Below are 20,879 nucleotides of genomic sequence, written 5' to 3' on the forward strand. Positions count from 1 at the left end.
GGTCAAGAAAATATAACTCTACATCATGTATAACCAAACGAATAAGAAGTTATACTCCATTTATGTATGATGTGTCAAAGTGCATTCTACTGTCATGTATAACTACTTAGAACAAATAAAAATGAAGAGCTGCAAATATGACTCAGTGGTACAGTGCTTGCCAAGCATGTGGGGGGCACTGCGATCAAACTCCAGCAGCAGGTGCAAAAATGTTATCAATAGTTACCAATAGGGCTGGGGTTGTAGTTCAGTGGCAGAATGCTTGCCTAGCATGTGGGAGGTCCTGGGTTTGATCCCCAGCACCACATAGAAAAATAAATAAAATAAATGTAAATAAATAAATAAATGAAAATATTGTGTCCATCTACAACTAAAAAAATATTTACAAAAATAGTTACCACTGGGTAGAAATATCAAGTGTGATTTAAAAGTTTCTTTCTTTCTTTTTTAAAAAATATTTTTAGGGGCTGGAGTTGTGGCTCAATGGTAGAGCACTCGCCTAGTGTGAGCAAGGCCCTGGGTTCGATCCTCAGCACCACGTAAAAATAAAAATAAAGGTACTGTTTCCAACTTCAACTAAATAAATAAAATATTTTTAAAAATATTTTTAGTTGTGGATGGACACAATATCTTTATTTTTATTTTTATGTGGTACTGAGGATCAAACCCAGTGCCTTCCACATGTGAGGTGAGCACTCTACTACTGAGCTACAACCCCAGCCCCAAAAGTTTCTTTTCTTTTAATGCCATGTTTTTAATTTTTTTCTGGAGTAAGTTTGTATGGCTTCTTTCATCAGAAAAAAATAATGATACATTGGATTTAATCTTTAGGTGGGACAGTACAAATTTATACCATCTTTGTTAGTTTTTGGTTATCAAGATTGTGCTAACTTTATAAAATGAATGATGTAATTTTCTTTTTTCCTGCTATACCATGGTTGATATAGCTTTAACATTATCTGTTCCTTCATTATGATTGAAATTGTCCACAAAACCAACAAGGCTTAGAAACATTTGAATATTATTTTACATTGGATTTTTACTTCTTGAGTCACTTCAATAAATTATATTTCCTAGAAAATTCTTTTTTTATTTTTTGTATTAGGGATTGAACTCAGGGGCACTCCACCACTGAGTCACATCCCCAGCCGTATTTTGTATTTTATTTAGAGACTGAGTTGCTTAGTGCCACACTTTCTCAGCCTCCAAAGCCTCTGGAATTACAGGTGTGCACCACCATGCTGGGCTCTTAGAAATTATTCACTTTGTCAGGAGTTCAAAAGTAAAAAATTAAGTGAACAAAGGAGAACCTTTGGGCTGGGGATGTGGCTCAAGTGGTAGCACGCTCGCCTGGCATGCGTGCTGCCCGGGTTCGATCCTCAGTACCACATGCAAACGAAGATGTTGTGTGCGCCGAAAACTAAAAAATAAATAAATATTAAAATTCTCTCTCGCGCTCTCTTAAAAAAAAAAAAAAAAAAGCTTAGAGACTTCCAGAAAGAACATTATTAAAAAAAAAAAAAAAAAGGAGAACCTTTTCAATTTCATAATAAAACAAAAAAAGGACCACTGACCTGAATGTAAAACCTAAAACTATACACATCTTAAAGAAAACCGTAAAGGAGAATTTAGGAACTGTAAACCATAAAAGAAAAAAAAAATGATTAAAAAGATGCCAAACTTCTGCTAGTAAGAAAATAAAAGGCAAGTCAAAGGTTGGGAGGAAACATTTGCATAACATAAAGCACTGCTCACACAGACTGTATGACATGTTGGTAAGGGTTCAATATGCAGAAATAAATTCAGATGGAAACCAACCTACACATTTAGTCACCCTATCACATCTGCTATGATTTTCTAGGAGTATGTAGAGTCAGAAGTGATAATAATTGGTAAGAGGATACAGAAGATAGCCCAGAATGTCATCATTTCTACCCTTTCAAGTTTCCATTACTAGCCCAGAATGTCATCATTTCTACCCTTTCAAGTTTCCATTACTACTACAAAGGATCATCATCATCTATTGATAGAAAAAATAACCACATGACATCTGAGCAACTTAGGGAGACCCTGTCTCAAAGTAAAATAAACAAAAAGGGTTAGGGATATAGCTCAATGGTAAAGCACCCCAGGGTTCAACCCCCATTCAAAAACAAACAACAGTAAATTAAATTTCTAATCAAAACTACGGGAAAAACTGAAACTAGCATCATTTTTTTTTCTTTTACTAGCATCATTTCTGGCTTCATTTAATTTCAGAGGAATTTATCTCCTACACCCAAAGGATCTTAGAACTAATTAAGTTTATATTTTGTCTTTCATTCTTAAAGAGGGAGGGAAAGACTTATTCACATAGTTTGAGCTTCAAGTGGTAACAGCTTAACATCACAAAAAATTTTCCATAAACTTTGAAGTGAGGTGCATTAGCCTTGAGCATGGCTCCTTTTTTTTTTTAATTTAAATTTTAAATTTTCCCCGCATTTTTCATTGATACATTATAGTTGTACGTGAACATGGCTCCTTTACCAGCTCTTGAGAAGCTAGGAAAAATAGAACTCTGTAATCTAATAATTACTTATAAATTCAGATAGAGAGTAATCTGCTTAGGAAATGATAAATTTATTACTTCATATTTCCTAAATGATACAATTCTTATAAGGAAATCAAAATATTACCTTATAAGCCTATTCCCAGAATATTGTGCATATGAATACAGCTTTTGCAATTAGCTTTAAATTCAAAATGCACACTACTAATCTATCTCATTATTTAATTATTTCATCAAATACATACCGCCAAAATATTTGTCAACAAATTGGGTCTCTATCTGCACAGGGAGGATACGTAAGAACTTAATGAAATTCCTCAGATGATGTAAAATATTTTGGGAAGGCAATTAGCATATAGACCCTTCCCCAATCCAAAAATCTTTAGAAGTAACTCATAATTCAACACTTTAAAAATATATATATATACATATATTGTTTAGTTGTCAATGGATCTTTATTTTTTTATATGTGGTGCTGAGAATCGAACCCAGTGCCTCCCACATGCTAGGCAAACGTTCTAGCAATGAGCCACAGCTCCAGCCCCACAATTCAACACTTTTTAACATATTCTATATCAGGGTTTCAGTCCCTTTATCTCTGAGATGCTGTGGGGGAGACTGGCTGTTAACCCATGAATAGTTGAGAAGGGAGAAAGAAAGTAGAAGCAGGAATTAGCTGTTCAACTACTGAATCACATCCCCAGACTGTCTTTTTTTTTTTTTAAACCCCTTCTTCTTTTCTTTCTTTTTTTTTTTTATTTTTTTGAGACAGGGTCTTGCTAAGTTGCTTATAGCCTCAATAAGTTGCTGAGGCTGGCTTTGCACTTGCAATTCTTCTGCCTTCACCTCCCCAGTCCCTGATTACAGATGTGCTCCACAGCACCCAGTTTACTTTTGTCCTTTAGCTGGCAGTTTACATCAATACAGGTTAACAAGTAACACTTTCATTTTGTTATTTCTAGTTCCCTTCAAAAGGAAATAGAAGATAGAGGACCTAAAATGCTGAGAATCAAAGTAAAAACTGCTGTATTACTCTAACATTACCTTCCCCACTCCATAACCTTGGATGTCTGTTCCACAGAACAGAAATGGCAGAAATGTGGAGGTCTATTTTCTGGAAGGGATAAAACAAATGGTCTCTGGATTGGCAGACACAAAGGCAGTTGATGGTGGGAACACAGTACTAAAAACAAGGCAATTAAGTGTGCATATGCATAATTAATGCTGAACATAGAAATCTCTTTACCCAATCTTCTTTAGCCCTCACCATACCAAACAGTGTTGGAAAGACTGCCTCTTAGACTCTGATATCAATATGAGAATGTTCTAAAAGGTCAAGAAGTTCACCGTATAATGAGGCCTACAAGGAACCAACCTACACATTTAAAGTTTCTAATTGGCTATTTAGTCCTCCACTCTAAATCATGAGCAGACAGCTAATTGTTACTAAACATCAGAGAAAAATCCAACATAAAAGAGAACAAGACAAAGACAAACTTAAAAATAAAGAGAGAGAAAAAAGAAAGAAAGTTATTAGAAACTTAATTAAATTAGTTAAATGAAAAAGAAAATCTGTTGAAACAATGAAAAATACTATGTAAAGAAACATTAAGGGGGCTGGGTTGTGGCTCAGCAGTAAAGCATCCACCTAGCATGTTCGAGGCCCTGGGTTCGATCCTCAGCACCACATAAAAATAAATAAAATAAAGGTAATATGTTAAACTACAACTAAAAAATAAATATTAAAATAAAGAAAGAAAGAAATATTCAGGCAGCCTGTAATCCCAGCAGCTCAGGAGGCTGAGGCAGAAGGATCGCGAGTTCAAAGCCAACCTCAGCAACGGCGAGGCACTAAGCAACTCAGTGAGACCTTGTCTCTAAATAAAATACAAAATAGGGCTGGGGATGTGGCTTGGTGGCTGAGTTCAATCCTCAGTAGTCCCCCCCCAAAAAAGAAGAAACATTCAGGGCTGAGACTGTAGTTCAGTGGTAGACGCTTGCCACACATGTGTGAGGCACTGGGTTTGATCCTCGGCGCCACATAAAAACGAAGAGAGATGGAGAAAGGGAGGGAGAGAGAGAAAGAAATATATTGTGTCCATCTACAACTAAAAAAAAAAAAGGAATTAAGACCTCCTAGAGGCTGAGAATGTAACTCAGTGTGGTACAGTGCTTGCCTGCCATGAGTGAGGCCCTGGGTTAGATCCCCAGCACCACCAAAACAAAAAAATAAAAATAAAAATAAAAAAAGACAAAGATTTCCTGCATATTAAAGATATAATAGTAAGGAATGACAACAACAAAAAATATCCAAAAACCTAGTAGAAGATAAAGTTGAATAAATCTAGGAAGTATAGCTAAAAGAAAAAGATGAACTTTAGAGAGCTATTCTAGGACATCCAACATCAAGAAGCTACTAGAAAAGTCAGATGTGGTGGCATGCACCTGTAGTACCAGCACCATGGGGGCTTAAGCAGGAAGATCACTTGAGATGAGGAGTTTGAGACCAGCCTGAGCAATATAATGAGACCCTATCTCTCCCATCTCTCCCTCCAAAAAGGAAATTGTTAGCATCAAGAAAGGAACACGTGAAACTCAGGAAACAATAGTTAACAGAGGAAAGGGGCAGAGTTGCCAGAGGAAGAAAGAAGGGATATCCTAGAATGATAGCTGTGTGCCATATACAGAGGATTACCTGTCCAGATTAGAGAAATACGATGGACTCAAGAAAAATACTGAAGGCTGTTGTCAACAAGATCTCTGCTGCCACTTACCCTATTAAGAAAAGGGGGGTCTCTATGTTGCTCAGGCTGGCCTCAAAATCCTGGGCTCAAGGGATCCCTCTGTCTCAGTCTCCTGAGTAGCTGGGACTTAATAGGAGCATGCCATCATGCCTGGCTTCATTTAACCTCTTTTAAAAGCTAAGAATAAGTTGGGTGCAATGGTGCACGCCTATAATCCCCAAAACCCAGGAGGCTGAGGCAGGAGGACAGGTTCAGGTCAGCTGGGGTAATTCAGTAAGATCTGTCTCAAAATGAAAGGCTAGGGGTGTAACTCAGTGGTAGAGCACTTGCCAACATGTTTGAGGCCCTGGCTTTGGTCCCCAGTATTGTAAAAGAAAAACAAAACAAAAAGAAAAAAAACCTGGTGAGTTTACATCTCGTTTTAACTAAAGGCTGATAAATTTCTTCTCAACATATCTGGCTGAGTAAAGAGTCATTCCACCCGATAAAAACTGGGTTGTGGGCTGGGGATGTGGCTCAAGCGGTAGCGCGCTTGCCTGGCATGCATGCGGCCCCGGTTCAATCCTCAGCACCACATACAAACAAAGATGTTGGTCCGCCGAGAACTAAAAAATAAATATTAAAATTCTAAAAAAAAAAAAACTGGGTTGTTTTTGTTTTTTGGTATGGTACTGGGGATTTAAATCAGGGGTGCTCTACCACCGAGCCACAACTCCAGTTCTTTTTATTTTATTTTGGGACAGGATCTTGCTAAGCTGCCAAAGCTGGCCTCAAACCTGCAATCCTCTTGCTTCCAAGTCATTGGGATTACAGGTGTATGTGCCACCATGCCCAGCACAGAAGTGTTCTTTAACTCCTGAAAGTTGTAGGTAGGTTGTGGTCAATTTAGGAGAAATCATGGAAGTGCTGCTCCCTTTGACTGTATTTCTGCCAAATGTCTAAGACCTGGCTCACAATCAAAGTTTGAACAATACAATTTCCAAGACTAAGTCTTGATTTTGCCCATAATTTTCATAGAAAGAACTCTATGAATCAGAAAACTGAGAAAAGTATGGCTTACTGATCCAGGGAAATCCCTAAGATCTTTCAGAAGTTTAAGAGGTAAAATCAAATATGTAAGAATACCAAAATCTTGTCAGACATGGTAGGACATGCCTAAAATCCCAACCAAGGAAGGAGGATTCCAAGTTTGAAGCCAACCTGCACAATTTGGCAACTGTCTCTCAAATTGTTAAAATTTACACTGATATGTTCCTTAATGACAGTGATATGTTCTAAGAAATGTACCATCAAGCAATTTCCTCATTGTATGAATATCACAGGGTGAACTACACAAACTAAGACAAATGCAACATTACTAGGCGATATAATCTTCTGGGACTACCACCATATGTTTGCTCTGTCATTGACTGAGATGTCCTTATGCTGTGTGTAACTATATTTACCTTTTCCAGTATGTTGACACTTGCACTGATGATGCAAAAACCAGGGTAGGAGCACCAAAATGCAGCAGGAGTCACTATATTTTTCCCCTCTATTCAATTACAGTTAAAACTACAGCTAATCTTAAGAATGTCCTTGATGAAGCCACAAAAAGTGTTAATTTTTTTTCTTTGTTTGTTTGTTTGTTTTGTGGGGGGTACCAGGGATTGAACTCAGAGGCACTCAACTACTGAACCATATCCCCAACCCTATTTTGTATTTTATTTAGAGTAAGAGTCTCACTGAGTTGCTTAGCACCTCGCTGTTACTGAGGCTGGGTGTGAATTTGTGATCCTCCTGTCTCAGCCTCCCTAGGCGCTGGGATCACAGGCATGCGCCACTATGCCCTGCAAAAGTGTTAGATTTAATAAATCTCAACCTTTCTATACATGTCTTATTATTATGTGTGATGAAATAAGGAGTATGTATAAAGCACACTTGTATACTTGTGCATGCTGGTTATCTCTAAGAAGGTACTTGTGTGATCAAGTTGCAAACTGAATTAGTCAGTTTTCTTCATGAAATACCATTTTTACTTGAAAGAATAAATGACAAACTGTTATTCACATAGACATTGCACATTTTTTCAAAGTAAGCCTGTCACTAACAAAGAAAACTGACCTTATTTGTTCCCAGTGATACATGTAATTCAAACTTTCAAATAAAAACCTGAATGTTGGAAATTTTACATCCAGAGTGAGTTTACCTTCCCAATATTCAAAGACTTTTTTGATGAGAACAACAGTGGTATTAACAAATGTGATTTTTAAATATTTTTGAATGAAATAAATAAGCGCGTGTTTATGTCTGTCCCACTGGAATTTGACAGGTAAAATTTTTTTACTATTTTTATTTTCAGAATATTACAAATATTTCTTTCTTTATATGTTTACATAATCTTTAGCTATCCTGATTGTAACAAAATTCTCACTCCATCTTATAGAGACTTGGACTTCTTAAAAATAAACTCATTTTACATTCAGAATTCGATTCTTTATCAAATAGCATCAAGTATACCAAATTCTTACCATAGGTAAGTTTTATAAACAACTAAAAAAAATATCAGTTTAACATTTAAAAGGAAGAGTAAAGACAGAGAAGGAGTAGGGTTGTTAAAACTATTGAGTCATTTCTATTTTCCTATAAAATCCACATCAGGAATGGAAATGTTAATTTAAAAATTCTTAAATAGGTGCAAGAGGGAAAATCTTTCCATTAGCATAATACCCAAATTTTTGCCTATATTAGCAAACAATCAAAAGCACATATCAGGTTGAGAGGTATAGCTCAGTGATACAGTGCTTGTTTAGTATACCCAAGGCCCTGGGTTCAATTCCCAGTCCCCCCAAAAAACAATAAAAGTACATTTCACTTTATATTTCAATTGATGACTCAGCCAACCATAACTTCCATAGCACCTCTCACTTTAATACTCTCAATAAATGTAAGTTACATGGGGCTGGGGATGTGGCTCAAGCGGTAGCGCGCTCGCCTGGCATGCGTGCGGCCCGGGTTCGATCCTCAGCACCACATACAAACAAAGATGTTGTGTCCTCCGAAAACTAAAAAATAAATATTAAAATTCTCTCTCTCTCTCTCTCTCTCCCCCCTCTCTTAAAAATAAATAAATAAATAAATAAATGTAAGTTACATTTAATTTCAGTTGAATTAAAATAGCCTAATATTTAACTAATTAAATCATATTAAAAATTAGGTTATACAGGGGCTGTGGTTGTGACTTAGAGGTAGAGAGCTTGCCTAGCACCTGTGAGGCTCTTGGTTTGATCCTCAGCACCACATAAAAATAAATAAAATAAAGGTATTGTGTCCAAATACAACTAAAAAATAATTTTTTAAAAAATTATGGGCTGGGGATGTGGCTCGCCTGGCATGCTTGCGGCCCGGGTTCGATCCTCAGCACCACATACAAACAGAGATGTTGTGTCTGCCGAAAACTAAAAAATAAAAAATAAAAAAATAAAAAAAAAATTAGGTTACACAGATTGAGTATCCTTCAAAATGCTTGGGATCATGCAGTAACTTGGAAGGCTAAGGCAAATGATGGCAAGTTCGAGGCCAGCCTCTACAACTTAGCATTACCCTGTCTCACAATAAAATATTTAAAAAAAAAAAAATTAAAAGGACTGGGGAAATGTAGCTTAGTGGCAAAGTGCTCAAAGGTTCAACCCTGGAATTGAATCAAAAACAAAATCAAGGGGGCTGGGGGTATGGCTCAATGGTAGAGTGCTTGCAATAGCATGTGTGAGGCATTGGGTTTGATCCTCAGCACCACCTAAAATAAATAAACAAATAAATAAAAGTATTGTGTTCATTTACAGCTAAAAACATAATTTTAAAAAAATGCTTTGAATCCAAAGCATTTTGGCTTTCATTTTTTTTTTCAGATTTTGGGATATTTGCATATACAGAATGATATCTTATGTTAAGATATAAGTCTAAACATGAAATTCATTTGTTTCTTATACACAGAGCCACAGGGTAATTTAAAAAAAAATTTTTTAGTTGTAGATAGACTATTTATTTATTTGTTTGTTTGTTTTTGTGTGGTGCTGAGGATTGAACCCAGTGTGCCTCACCATGCAAGGCAAGTATTCTACCACTGAGCCATAGCCACAGCCCACTAAAGGGTCATTTTTTACAGTATTTTTAGTATGTTTGCATTTTGACTATAATCCATCTTATGAGGTCAGGTGGAAATTTCCACTTGTATTATCATGTTGGTGTTTAAAAGATTTCAGACTTTGGAGCATTTTGGATTTCAGATTAAGGATATTTAACATGTACTTATAGGGTAAGGCAAGAAGGTCAGTAAAAAAGAAAAAAAAAATCTTTAGCATTTTCATGCAACACTCCAGTTCTTTAGAATCTGTCACTAGACTACTAAAATAAACTCAATTTATTATTCTTCATAAATAATCCTCTCAGGAATTAATTTGGTATTAAACTACAAATTTGTTAACAAAATACTGACTGCCCTCTAGTGTTCAAACTAAAGATCTCATTGATGAACTTGATATTACTAAAAAGTCAACAATCCATCCTAAAGCAGTCATCTAGGGTCATGAATATCAGAGAAATTCTGCTCTTTGCAAGGTTTTCAACAGAAGTCTTCTCAAACCTAGTTAAAAACTATTTAATCTGGGCTGGGGATGTGGCTCAAGTGGTAGCACGCTAGCCTGGCATGCGTGTGGCCCGGGTTCGATCCTCAGCACCACATACAAACAAAGATGTTGTGTCCGCCGAAAACTGAAAAATAAATATTAAAATTCTCTCTCTCTCTCTTTTAAAAAACAAAACTATTTAATCTGAGCTATCTGATTACTAGTATCGGTAGTCCAAAAATCTTACCTTACTCATCAGTGATAATGGGGCAAGAGAAGAACATAAACTTACTATCATTTTAAGAATACATCCTCAAATTGCACTGGCACAAAAAAGGACTTTTTTTTCCATGTGATGATGAGTGAGAAAATGCTTGTATCATATACTTCCTCAAAGCATGCAAGGTTAAACTAAACTGATTCCTTTTTTTTTTTTTGGCTGATGCATATTTATAAATGTAAAGTACTTCCAAACTAGTCTTCCTCGGTTATAATATGATTTAAAAAATCTGATATTCTAGAATGAATTTCTCATTTTGCAATAACAGGAAAACAAGGTTTACATAGTAACTGACTTTTTAGTAGAAAAGGCAGATTTAAACCTTTGTGTAGATAGGCACAGTGGCACATGCCTGTAATCCCAACAGCTTAGGAGGCTGAGGCAGGAGGATCGCAAGTTCAAAGCCAGCTTCAACAAAAGCAAAGCGTTAAGTAACTCATTAAGACCCGTCTCTAAATAAAATACAAAATAGGGCTGGGGATGTGGCTCAGTGGTCAAGTGCCCTTGAGTTCAATCCCCAGTAAACTATCCCCCCCCAAAAAAAAAGGATGGGGATGTGGCTCAGATTAAATTCCCCTGGGTTCACTCCCTGGTACCAAAAACAAACAAACAAAAAAACCTTTGTGTACCTAGATTTAGATTCTCCTACTCACATTGCTATATGAAATACTACATACAGGCAAAACATCTTTGCTATTATCATCACTTTCATATTACCGTTCCTTGACTAAGTAATAATGAAACACTACAAAGTGCACTTGTTTCTGAAGTATTAGCAGAATTAAATTTCCATCCCAAATAAAGTATACATAAGTTAATGTACGATCAAGATAGAAAACTTTGGGCTGGGGTTGTAGCTTGGTGGTAGAGAGCTTGCCTAGCATGTGTGAGGCCCTGAGTTCGATCCTCAGCTTCACATATGAATAAATGAATAAAATAAAGGTTCATTAACAACTAAAAAATATTTTTAAAAAAATAGAAAACTTTGCATTTATTAATGCCATTCTTGTTGGGCTTATTTTTGGAGTTCTTTTTAATTAAAAGTCTCATTTATGTAACCTACATGGATCTATTAATGCTATTTTTTTAAATATTTTTTTTAGTTGTAGTTGGACACAATACCTTTATTTTACTTATTCATTTTTGTGTGGTACTTAGCATTGAACTCAGTGCCTCGCACGTGCTAGGCAAACACTCTACTGCTGAGCAACAACCCCAGCCCCATTAATGTTATTTTTAGATGCATTAATAATTTAAAAATATCTCAGCAGGCTTGGGTTGTAGCTCAGTGGTAGAGCACTTGCCTAGCATATGTGAGGCACTGGGTTCGATTCTCAGTACCACACACAAATAAATAAAATAAAGGTTCATCAACAACTAGAAAAAATATCTAAAAAAGAATTTAAAAAATTAATAGATAAAAATCATACAATCAAAAGCTTGTTGAGTTCCTCAATTATCTTTAAGAGTATAAGTAGATCCTGTGAGAAAAAGTTTTGAGAATCACTATTCTAGAGAGAAGCATACTGAAGCCAGGCAAAACACACACCTATAATCCAGCAACTAAGGAAGCAGAGGACAGCGTGGGCAATTTAGCAAGATCTTGTCTTAAAATAAAAACGGGCTGAGGATATAGCTCAGTGGTAAAGCACCTCTAGGTTCAATCTCTAGTGTTAAAAAAGAAAAAAGAGAGAAGCATACTAAACATGAAAAAATTAATTCATTCTCAAAGCTTTAATGGAAATGAGATCAAGCACAAATATAATTTACTAAGAAAAATGCAGGTGATACTCACCAAATGGGTCTTCCATGCCACTATTAGCCAGTTTAGGAAGGTGGGGTATAGTTTCTAAAATGAGAGAAAGGTAAAACATAAACTGTATCATTGTCATTTATGGTTTTTAAAAAATAAGCCAAATTCAGTAATACTGATTATAGCTTAACACTGGAACATCAGAGAAATGTACAACTTATTAAACAAAAATATTGCTAATTGCAAGATTTAAAGGAGGTTGAGATACAGATAATAGTACAACAGATAAACATTTAAAGCTAAATTTTTATTTTAAAACTGTATCATTCTCAGTTTCCTCATATAAATTCCCTTTCAAATCCCTGACTTGCATTTACAAGAATACAAGGAAAAGGGCAATTTTTTAAATGTAAAACAAAAACACAAACACCTAAAAAAGGACATGAAAGACATCTTTGAAGGAGGGAATTAGTTTTACCTAAAGAATGTGGAAGTTAAAAAAAAAAAAAAAGAATGATAAAAGAAGGTTCAGTAAGTTTAGACCACTAATATGAAAACAAAACAAAAAAAATGTTTTGAAAGAAAAGTTGACTATATATAGATAGACATTCAACCTGCTTCATGTCCAATCGAGACAAGGGCAAATATGCCCAATCCAGCTCCTTATCCTTCCCAAGATTTTGACCCCAAAGGGCATTCCCCAATAAACAATTAGAATACTAAACTCCAGTTGGTACCAGTAATGACTGGAGAAAACATATAACAATCATTATAACCACTATTTGCTTGTTGCCAAAGCATAGGAATAATTTGACATTTGAAAATCCATAAATCCATCAAAGGTCCATTTTTGGGTTTTGGAGTTGAATCACTAGAAGACTAGATGGCAATGAGGACCCATCACTGGTCAAAGATAGAACAGTTTGGTTTTTTTTTTTTTTTTCCTGACCCAGGTGCTGGTCCAATTCTTAAACTGTCACGAGTGGTGAACAGTGGTTGTCTGTCGGTGGAAGAAACCACACTACTTGATTAGATGTATCAGGGTGCTTGAAGATAAGAAGAAAACAGTAACTATAATGACAATGGAACTGAAAGACTATAATTGCTAAACTCAATTAGGAAAAGATAACAAAAGGGTAAGAGTGATTAACACTCTACTGAAAGCTAAAAAAGGAAGCCAGTCATGTGCGTGCCTGCGAGCGTGCCTGGCAGACATCTATAATCCCAGCAACTCCAGAAGCTGAGAGGGCAGAACTCTCTCAAAACAAACAAACAAACAAACAAAAAAAAATGACTAGGGATGTAGCTCAGAGGCAGAGTGTTTGCCTTAGCACATGTGAGGCACTAGGTTTGATCCTTGGCATCACATAAAAATAAACAAAATAAAGGCATTCTGTTCATCTAGAACTACAAAAAAAAATTTTTTAAAGAATGTCAAATATAAAAGACTCAAGGCATACTTATAACTTGCAGAGAGGCTCTTTTCTTTTGCAGCAGGGCAGAAAAGCAGAAGACCAGGCCTAGGAATTAATCATAAGAGAAGCAGGGCTCCAAAGATTAATTCATAGTCAAGAGAGAGATGTTATACCCATGTAAGGGATCTGAATGGGAAAGAATCAGACACTGATACAGAGGATAAAAAGACACTTTAGTTAATGCACTGGTTTCCATGTGGTTTGTCCCTTAAAGGTTCATGTCCTGGAAACTTGATCCCAGGGTGATGTTGCTGAAAAATGGTGTGGAATCTTTAAGAGTAGAACCCAGTAGCAGGTCTTTAAGGCCACTAGGGGAACTGCCCTCCAAAGGGATTAGAGTAGCTCTAGTGGACTCCTTGTTTGGTTGGTTCCCCCCCCAAAAGTAGAAGAAAGGAAGTACTACCCAATTTATTCAAGGGTAGTGTGAGAAAGAAAAATTATAGGCATGAACATAAGTGCAATATTCTACACAAAATAGCAAAATATAACCATATACATATAACAATCATTGTGACCACTATTTGTTTGTTGCCAAAGCATAGGAATGATCTGACATTTGAAAATCCATAAATCCATTAAAGATCCATAAATATAGTAGTATTAACAAATTAAAAGAAAAAATATATTTTAGTAGATGAAATGATCTGTCAAAACTTCAGATAAATTAGAACAGAAATGAATCTGATTTTTTTTTAAATTTTACATTTTTTATTATTTTATTTTTAAATTTGTTCTATTTAGTTATACATACAGTAGAATGTATTTTGACATAATCATATACACATGGAGTATAACTTCCCATTCTTGTGGTTGTACATGATGTGGAGCTACACTGGTCATGTAATCATACATGAACATAGGAAAGTTATGTTCAATTCTTTCTGCCTTTCCCATTCCCATCCCCCCACCCTTCCCCCCATTCCAATCCAGGAAACCTACACCTCCCCACCCCCACCTCTGCCTATTATGGAACAGCATCAGCATATCAGAGAGAAAATTTGGTCTTTCGGTTTTTGGGGGATTTTTTGGTCTTTTTTTTGGAGGGGGGTTGGGGGGTGAGGGTGGGGGGGTTGGCTTATTTCACTTAGCATGATTGCCTCCAGTTCCATCCATTTACCAGCAAATGCCATAATTTCATTCTTCTATATGGCTGAGTAATATTCCATTGTGTATATGTACCACACACCTGAGTTCTTAAGAGCAAGTTGTTATAAAAGCCTGAGCCTGACCCTTGATTTCTTCCTTCCACCTGTGCTCCTGCCATTGTGATGACATCTACCATGAGGTCCTCACCAGAGACAAAACAATGGTGGTACCCTGTCCTTCAATCTCTAGAACTCTGAGCTAAATAAGCCTCTTTTCATTATAAAGATATAGAATTCCTTTGGTATTTTGTTATAGTAACACAAATGGACTACTATAATGCCCTTCCAAAATCTCAAGTGCTCAGATATCCCTTAATCCCAGGAGACCATAAAAGCAGCCCATCCTTCCTATAAGAGCAAATACTCTCCTCTAGCTCAAAAATAATAGAGGCCTTGTCACCTTATCCCCAAAACAATGCCACCTCAGGATCTGTCACTCTTAGCTAACTATCATGCCTCCTATCTAGTAGTCTTTTAATAGAATACCCCAGCCCAGATGCTCTGGTCCTGATAAGGTGAGCAGAGAGCTGCAAAATCTAGCCAGTGTGTACTGGCAGGAGCCTATACGAATAGTCAAGTGACTGAATTCTGGTGCTTGAACATGAGGACCAGAATGTAAGTCTAAATAGGAGACATTATCAACCTTTCTTTTGAGATAAAGGATTTAACATTTTGAAAAAAAATTCCAGGGTAGGTCCTGGAAACTGGAAAAGTGATGGCCCACACTAAGTTAACATTTCATCAGGCAATCCATCAAATTATTCTGTTCTTAGGAAAGAATGAGAAGATGCCATAAGGAACGTGTTAGTGAAGGGGCACCAGCATCATTAAGAAATTTGATAGTTGCTTTCCGCCATAGCAGAAACTGCTACAAAACTAAACTCACAGAGCACAATGGCCATGAAGGAACTCTTGAAACAAAGACCAGGTCATGGTACTTCACTATTAGAAGTCCAGCAAATGTAGTTACCATAATTACCAGCAAAGTCAGAATGGCAAAGACACCAGACCAAAAGATTTATGGAGACAGTTAATAGAATATGATTGTCACTAGAGGCAAAACAGAAGAGCGGTTAATAAGAGCACTATTCTAGGCTGGGAATGCAGCTCAGTAATAAAGCATGGCTTAGCATGTTCAGGGTCCTGAATTCAACCTCCAGCACCCCCACCCCTAAATGCATACTATTACATTTGTAACACGAAAAGAAATCAAAAATAGAAGATCAGGATGCTGAGGGTAGTTGCTCCAATAAAAAAATCAAGATCCCATGCTCAGTGTCTGGACTTGAGCCAGTTTTAGACTCTGAACCCATTGATTGAAAGAGGCCAGTATCCAGGAGAAAGTAACTTGCAACACCCAAGTATAACAATTCCCTGAAAAGCTCTGACCTATATGCTACAGGTTTCAAGGATGATGGTGCTCAAAGGTCCCTATACTTGGAGCGTAATACTCTGTAGGTACTGTTTGAAATTCTTATAATTTTATTTATACATTCTGTAAGTGAAGACTGACGGGAAAATGGTGTATGTGCTAGGGGAGTGGCATAGCAGTTCATGTGATCAAAGATTTTAGCCCCCAACTCCATGCTGTCTGGATCCATCCCTTCCCTTCTTGGGCTGGCAGTGCCACAGTGATTTGGTGGGTGATTATGAAGCCAGAATTAGTCAGGCAGTCAGCATAGATGGGTAAATCAAGTCAGGTAGGATCAAGGAGGCCAATTTTTGAGTGAGTCCAGCAAGTTGGAGACTATCCCCTGAGGGATTAAAATGTTAATTCCTTCACAGCTCTTCCACTCTCATCAAGAACCTCCCCCTGCTCCAACCAGTTGCTAAGGTAACCTGTCCCAGGAATTGCCCCTCCCTACAGGAAGCTGTAAGGTTGTTAATTAATGAGTCCTTGGCTGCTCCATCCTGCCCTAGCCCTTCAGCCCACCTGTTTTCCACCTTTTAGCCATCCTACCAAGCATTTCCTAGGCCTAGTCACCTATACAGGAAGGAGAAAGATAAGAGCAAGAGGGCAGGAGAACAAAGGAATCCTAGGACATATAAAAAGGCAGAACACCTCACTTCTTGGGATACCAGGATACCAGCTATGGCCCCCTTCTCCCTTCTGGGAGATGTCTATGTTACCTCTTTTTAAATAAACTCTGCTTTATATGCTTACCTCAGTGTGCTTCTCTAATGTTTAAACTTCAACATGTAAGGAAGCAAAATTCATCACTGATAACCAGCGGTATCAATTACACAGGAATTTCTTGCCCATTTTCAACCCAAGTGTATTAGGCATGTAAACTATGCAGTTGCTCTGCATATAATCATTTATTCAGGTAAGAGAGTAAAGGAAAACACTCTAATTCTTTGAGGACAAGTTGTCATGGGTTCCTGGAGTCTGGAGTGTCATCATAGGCTCATAAGGACTAGGAAATAAATGAAGTTCTGGCTCAAACCCAGCTCACAGTGTGTCCCCTGGTCTGTGGGCCTTTCAAGCAATCATTTCCCTGGTCCCTGAATGTAAAATTGAGACAGACATAATTGGAAATTTGTGCAACCTTCGTTTTGGGTCCTTGGCCTATGAGCTAAGAGTTAAGCACATTGGGGAGGGCTAAATGGAAGAAAGTCTCTAAAACTGCCCACCCCACCCACCAAGATAACAAATACAAACAAAACAATATCAGGGCAAGGGAGGGGGTAGAAATTAGTTCTACACCCCTAGAGGATGCAGTATTTAACAGGGTTATCCCTATAGAAATCAAACAAATCCTGGAGAAAGGTAGAAACTTACAAAAACTCAGTCTAACAGTAGCTGTGACTTCAAGTGCCATGCCAGATGTGCTTTCTTTGCTAGAACACATTAGCACAGACCCAAGAGCAAGGTAGTCACCAATAACTGGTGGAATAAGTGCTTGTTTTACCCCTATTAGAAAACAGGATAAGAAATAATTTATATTCACACAGGACAGATTATAGCATTATGTCAACCTTGCCAGCCTCTGGCATAGTACAGTCTTAAGACATATAGCTCAGTGAGACTGGTGGCATGTAACTGTAATTCCAGATACTTGGGAGTCTGAGGAAGAAGTATTGCAAGTTCAAGGCCATCTTAGCAACTTAATGAGGCCCTAAGCAAATTAGCAAGACGCTTCCTCAAAAATAAAAAAATAAAATGGGCTGGGTATGTGGCTCAGTATAAAGCACTCCTAGGTTCAATCCCTGGTACCAAATTAACAAACAAACAAATAAATAAATAATTTTAAGGGCTGAAGATGTAATTCAGTGGTAGAGTGCAGTAACATAGAAAGAAAAGAAAAGGTGGGGAGGGGGAGAGGGGGAAGGGGAGGGGGAGAGGAAGAGGGGGAGAGGAAGAGGGGGAGAGGAAGAGGGGGAGAGGAAGAGAGGCAGGGGGAGAGGGAGAGAGGGAGCGGGAGAGAAAGAGAGAGATGGATGGATCATTAGGATTTTTCTGCAGAACATCACTCTGATCTACTCCATTAATAACATCATGCGATCTGGGCTAGAAAAGCAAGAGGTCAAAAAGCACAACAGAGGCCTTGATAAGATACACAATCTCCAGAAGGTGAAGAATAAATGCTACAATCATATCAATACAATGTTAAAAGGCCCAGTAGTCAAAAGCATGGTAAGACATGACATTCAAATAACGGCATCTAGGTAAATTATTCCGTCTTATATTTCCTACCAAGAAGAGGGGAGCACAACTCTTGAGAACACATCTCTGAATTTTATATTGGGTAACCTGAAAAGTTGAAATTTGAGAAAAGTTTTGAGATTAGGGAAAAAAAACAGGAAAGAGGTACTAGGGAAAGAAATTTACCAAATTGTATTGTTAAGTTGTGTGCATATATGAGAATGTAACAACAAATCCCACTACTAGGTATCGGGGTATTACAATAAACCACAGTGGGAGAATCAATACACAGAATCAGTAGCCCAGGAGCTATAAAGAAGGGCCACACTATTTGCAGTGTTAAATGGCATGTCTTCTGTAAAACAACTCATGGTAAGCTACTGGCTCTAGTATACTGGACACAGTATATCCAACCATGGGACATGAGTGATCATCAATCTAGAGTCACTCATCATGACACTAAGTTATAAGACTGTGAGGACCCAACAAGAATCCACCCTAAGATGAAAATGATACATTCAGAATAAAGCACAAGTAGAATTAAAAGGCACAAGCATTACCAGATAGCCCAATAGTCAAATCATCTGCCATTGTTGCACCAGGGCCTCTCCCTCAGCATATACTTTTGGCCATACGAGGGTATACTACAGCCTCACTCAGAGGGTGGAACTTATAAACAGTGGTTTAAAAAACAAAACAAAACTAATGAGCAGAACTGTAGGTAGTATATCTGTCTACTTTGTGTGGAAAAAAAAGTGGCTAAGATTAGCAAATAAGCAAAATTATGGGCAAATGTTCTGAAATGTTAGTCAGGGATATTAAAGGAGAAAGACTGGAAATTGAGGCAAAGAGATATTAAGGAAGGACAAGGAGTGGATCTAAAGTGTGAAGATCTTTGTATCATGTTAGTGTTCATCGGTGAACATTTTCAATGGAAGAGGTACTAAATAACCACGTAAAGAAAATGACTCAACCAATTTACATCCGTCATCATTTGCCATGGCTTCCCTGGTGCTAACAAAATGTACACATGAACAAAGATGGCAATGGTAGCAAGAAAGACACTACACATGAGCTTTACCCCCACTTAATAAGGATGCTCTAACATCCAAGTAACCAGCAACACAAACCCTCAAGATGGTACCATCTTTTAAGGAAACCAATTGACTATTTGATAATAAGTTGATTATACTTGGCCCCTTCTATCATGGAAAGGTGAACAATTGATTCTTTTATTTATTTATTTATTAGTTCTAATCAGTTATACATGACAGTAGAAAGTTTTTCGATTCACTATACACAAACGGAGCAGAATTTTTCACTTCTCTGGTTGTGGAACAATTTATTCTGACAGGAATAGATAATGTTTGCGGTACAAGTTAATATTTCTGCCCTCAGGGTTGCCGTAAACATCAGGAAGGCTTAGGAAATGTTTGATCCACTACCAAGTATTATTCCCATAACACCTTGTCATTATATCAAGGAAATCACCTGGCAGTTAAGTGCAGGACAAGAACCAGGACCCTGGGACCAACTGGTAGTATCACATCATGTGTTTGTTAACCAAGGCAGGTACAGCAGTGCCTCCCTGTAGTTTCAGCATTGGAAAGCTGAGGCAGATGATTGGCTTGAGCTCACAAGTTTGAGATCAGCCTGGGCAACTTTGGGAGACTCCACCTCAAGAAAATAAATAAATAATAATAACACCCAGTTTACAACTAGGCAAGAGATTTGAGTAATTATTCTCCAAAGAAGATATACAAAGAAAGGGCCAACAGGCACACGAAAAGAACCTCACCATCTGGGGCTGGGGATGTGGCTCAAGCGGTGGCGTGCTCGCCTGGCATGCGTGCGGCCCGGGTTCGATCCTCAGCACCACATACAAACAAAGATGTTGTGTCCGCTGAAAACTAAAAAAAATAATAATAATAATAATAAAATAAAATAAAAAAGAACCTCACCATCATTAGCCATCATTAGTCAACAGGGAAAGGCAAATCAAAATCACAATGAGATGATGTTTCAAACCAAGTACAATGTCTATAAATAAGATAGACAATAACATGTGTTGATAACCAAAACCCTCATATACTGCTGGTGGAATGTATAATGGTGAGGCAGGTTTGAAAAAGAATTTCCCAGTTCCTCAAAGGGTTAAACACTAAGTTTACCATATAATCCAGCAATTTCACTCCTACATATGTAGAAAAGAAACAAAAATACACATCTGCATAAAACTTGTATACAAATGCTCAGAGCAACATATTTTATAATAACTAAAAAATTAAAACCACCCAAATGGTTTTAATTTTTAAATTAAAAATTTAAAACCACCCTAATGTCTATGAGCTGATGAATGAATAAACAGAATAAATACAATGGAATATTATTCAGCAATAAAAATAAGTGAAGTACTGCCAGGTTCAGTGGCACATGCCTTTAATCCCAGAGACTTGGAAAGCTAAGGCAGGAGGATCACAAGTTCTAGGCTTAGTGAGATCCTGTCTCAAAACAAAAAATAAAAAGGACATGGGATATTGCTCAGTGATAGAACACCCCTGAGTTCAACCCCCAGCAACACACACGCATGTGCGCACGTGCACGCACGCACACACACACACACACACACACAAAGGCAAGCAAGCAAGGGGGGGCGGTGACAAACACTTTTTTGAAACTCTGAA

The 20,879-nt window shown here is 37.4% G+C and overlaps 1 protein-coding gene across 2 annotated transcripts in view; it reads right to left on the bottom strand.

Annotated features, from left to right (window-relative positions):
- Phactr4 (phosphatase and actin regulator 4) overlaps positions 1-20,879 on the bottom strand; it is a 102,638-nt gene that overhangs the window by 64,527 nt on the left and 17,232 nt on the right. The window contains exons 2-3 of one of the 2 annotated variants that reach the window (XM_058571007.1): positions 19,994-20,105; positions 11,972-12,025 (exon numbers count right to left, since the gene is read on the bottom strand). In XM_058571007.1, coding sequence (XP_058426990.1) covers positions 11,972-11,987 — 16 coding nt within the window. In that variant the 5' untranslated portion in view covers positions 11,988-12,025; positions 19,994-20,105. The remainder of the gene's footprint in view (positions 1-11,971; positions 12,026-19,993; positions 20,106-20,879) is intronic. The other variant, XM_046468424.2, reaches the window with a different exon arrangement.

Source organism: Marmota monax, unplaced genomic scaffold, assembly GCF_021218885.2.
Source record: "Marmota monax isolate L192 unplaced genomic scaffold, Marmota_monax_Labrador192_F-V1.1 WCK01_AAM20220418_F8-fsc00008, whole genome shotgun sequence".
In the NCBI taxonomy this organism is placed as follows: Eukaryota; Metazoa; Chordata; class Mammalia; order Rodentia; family Sciuridae; genus Marmota; species Marmota monax.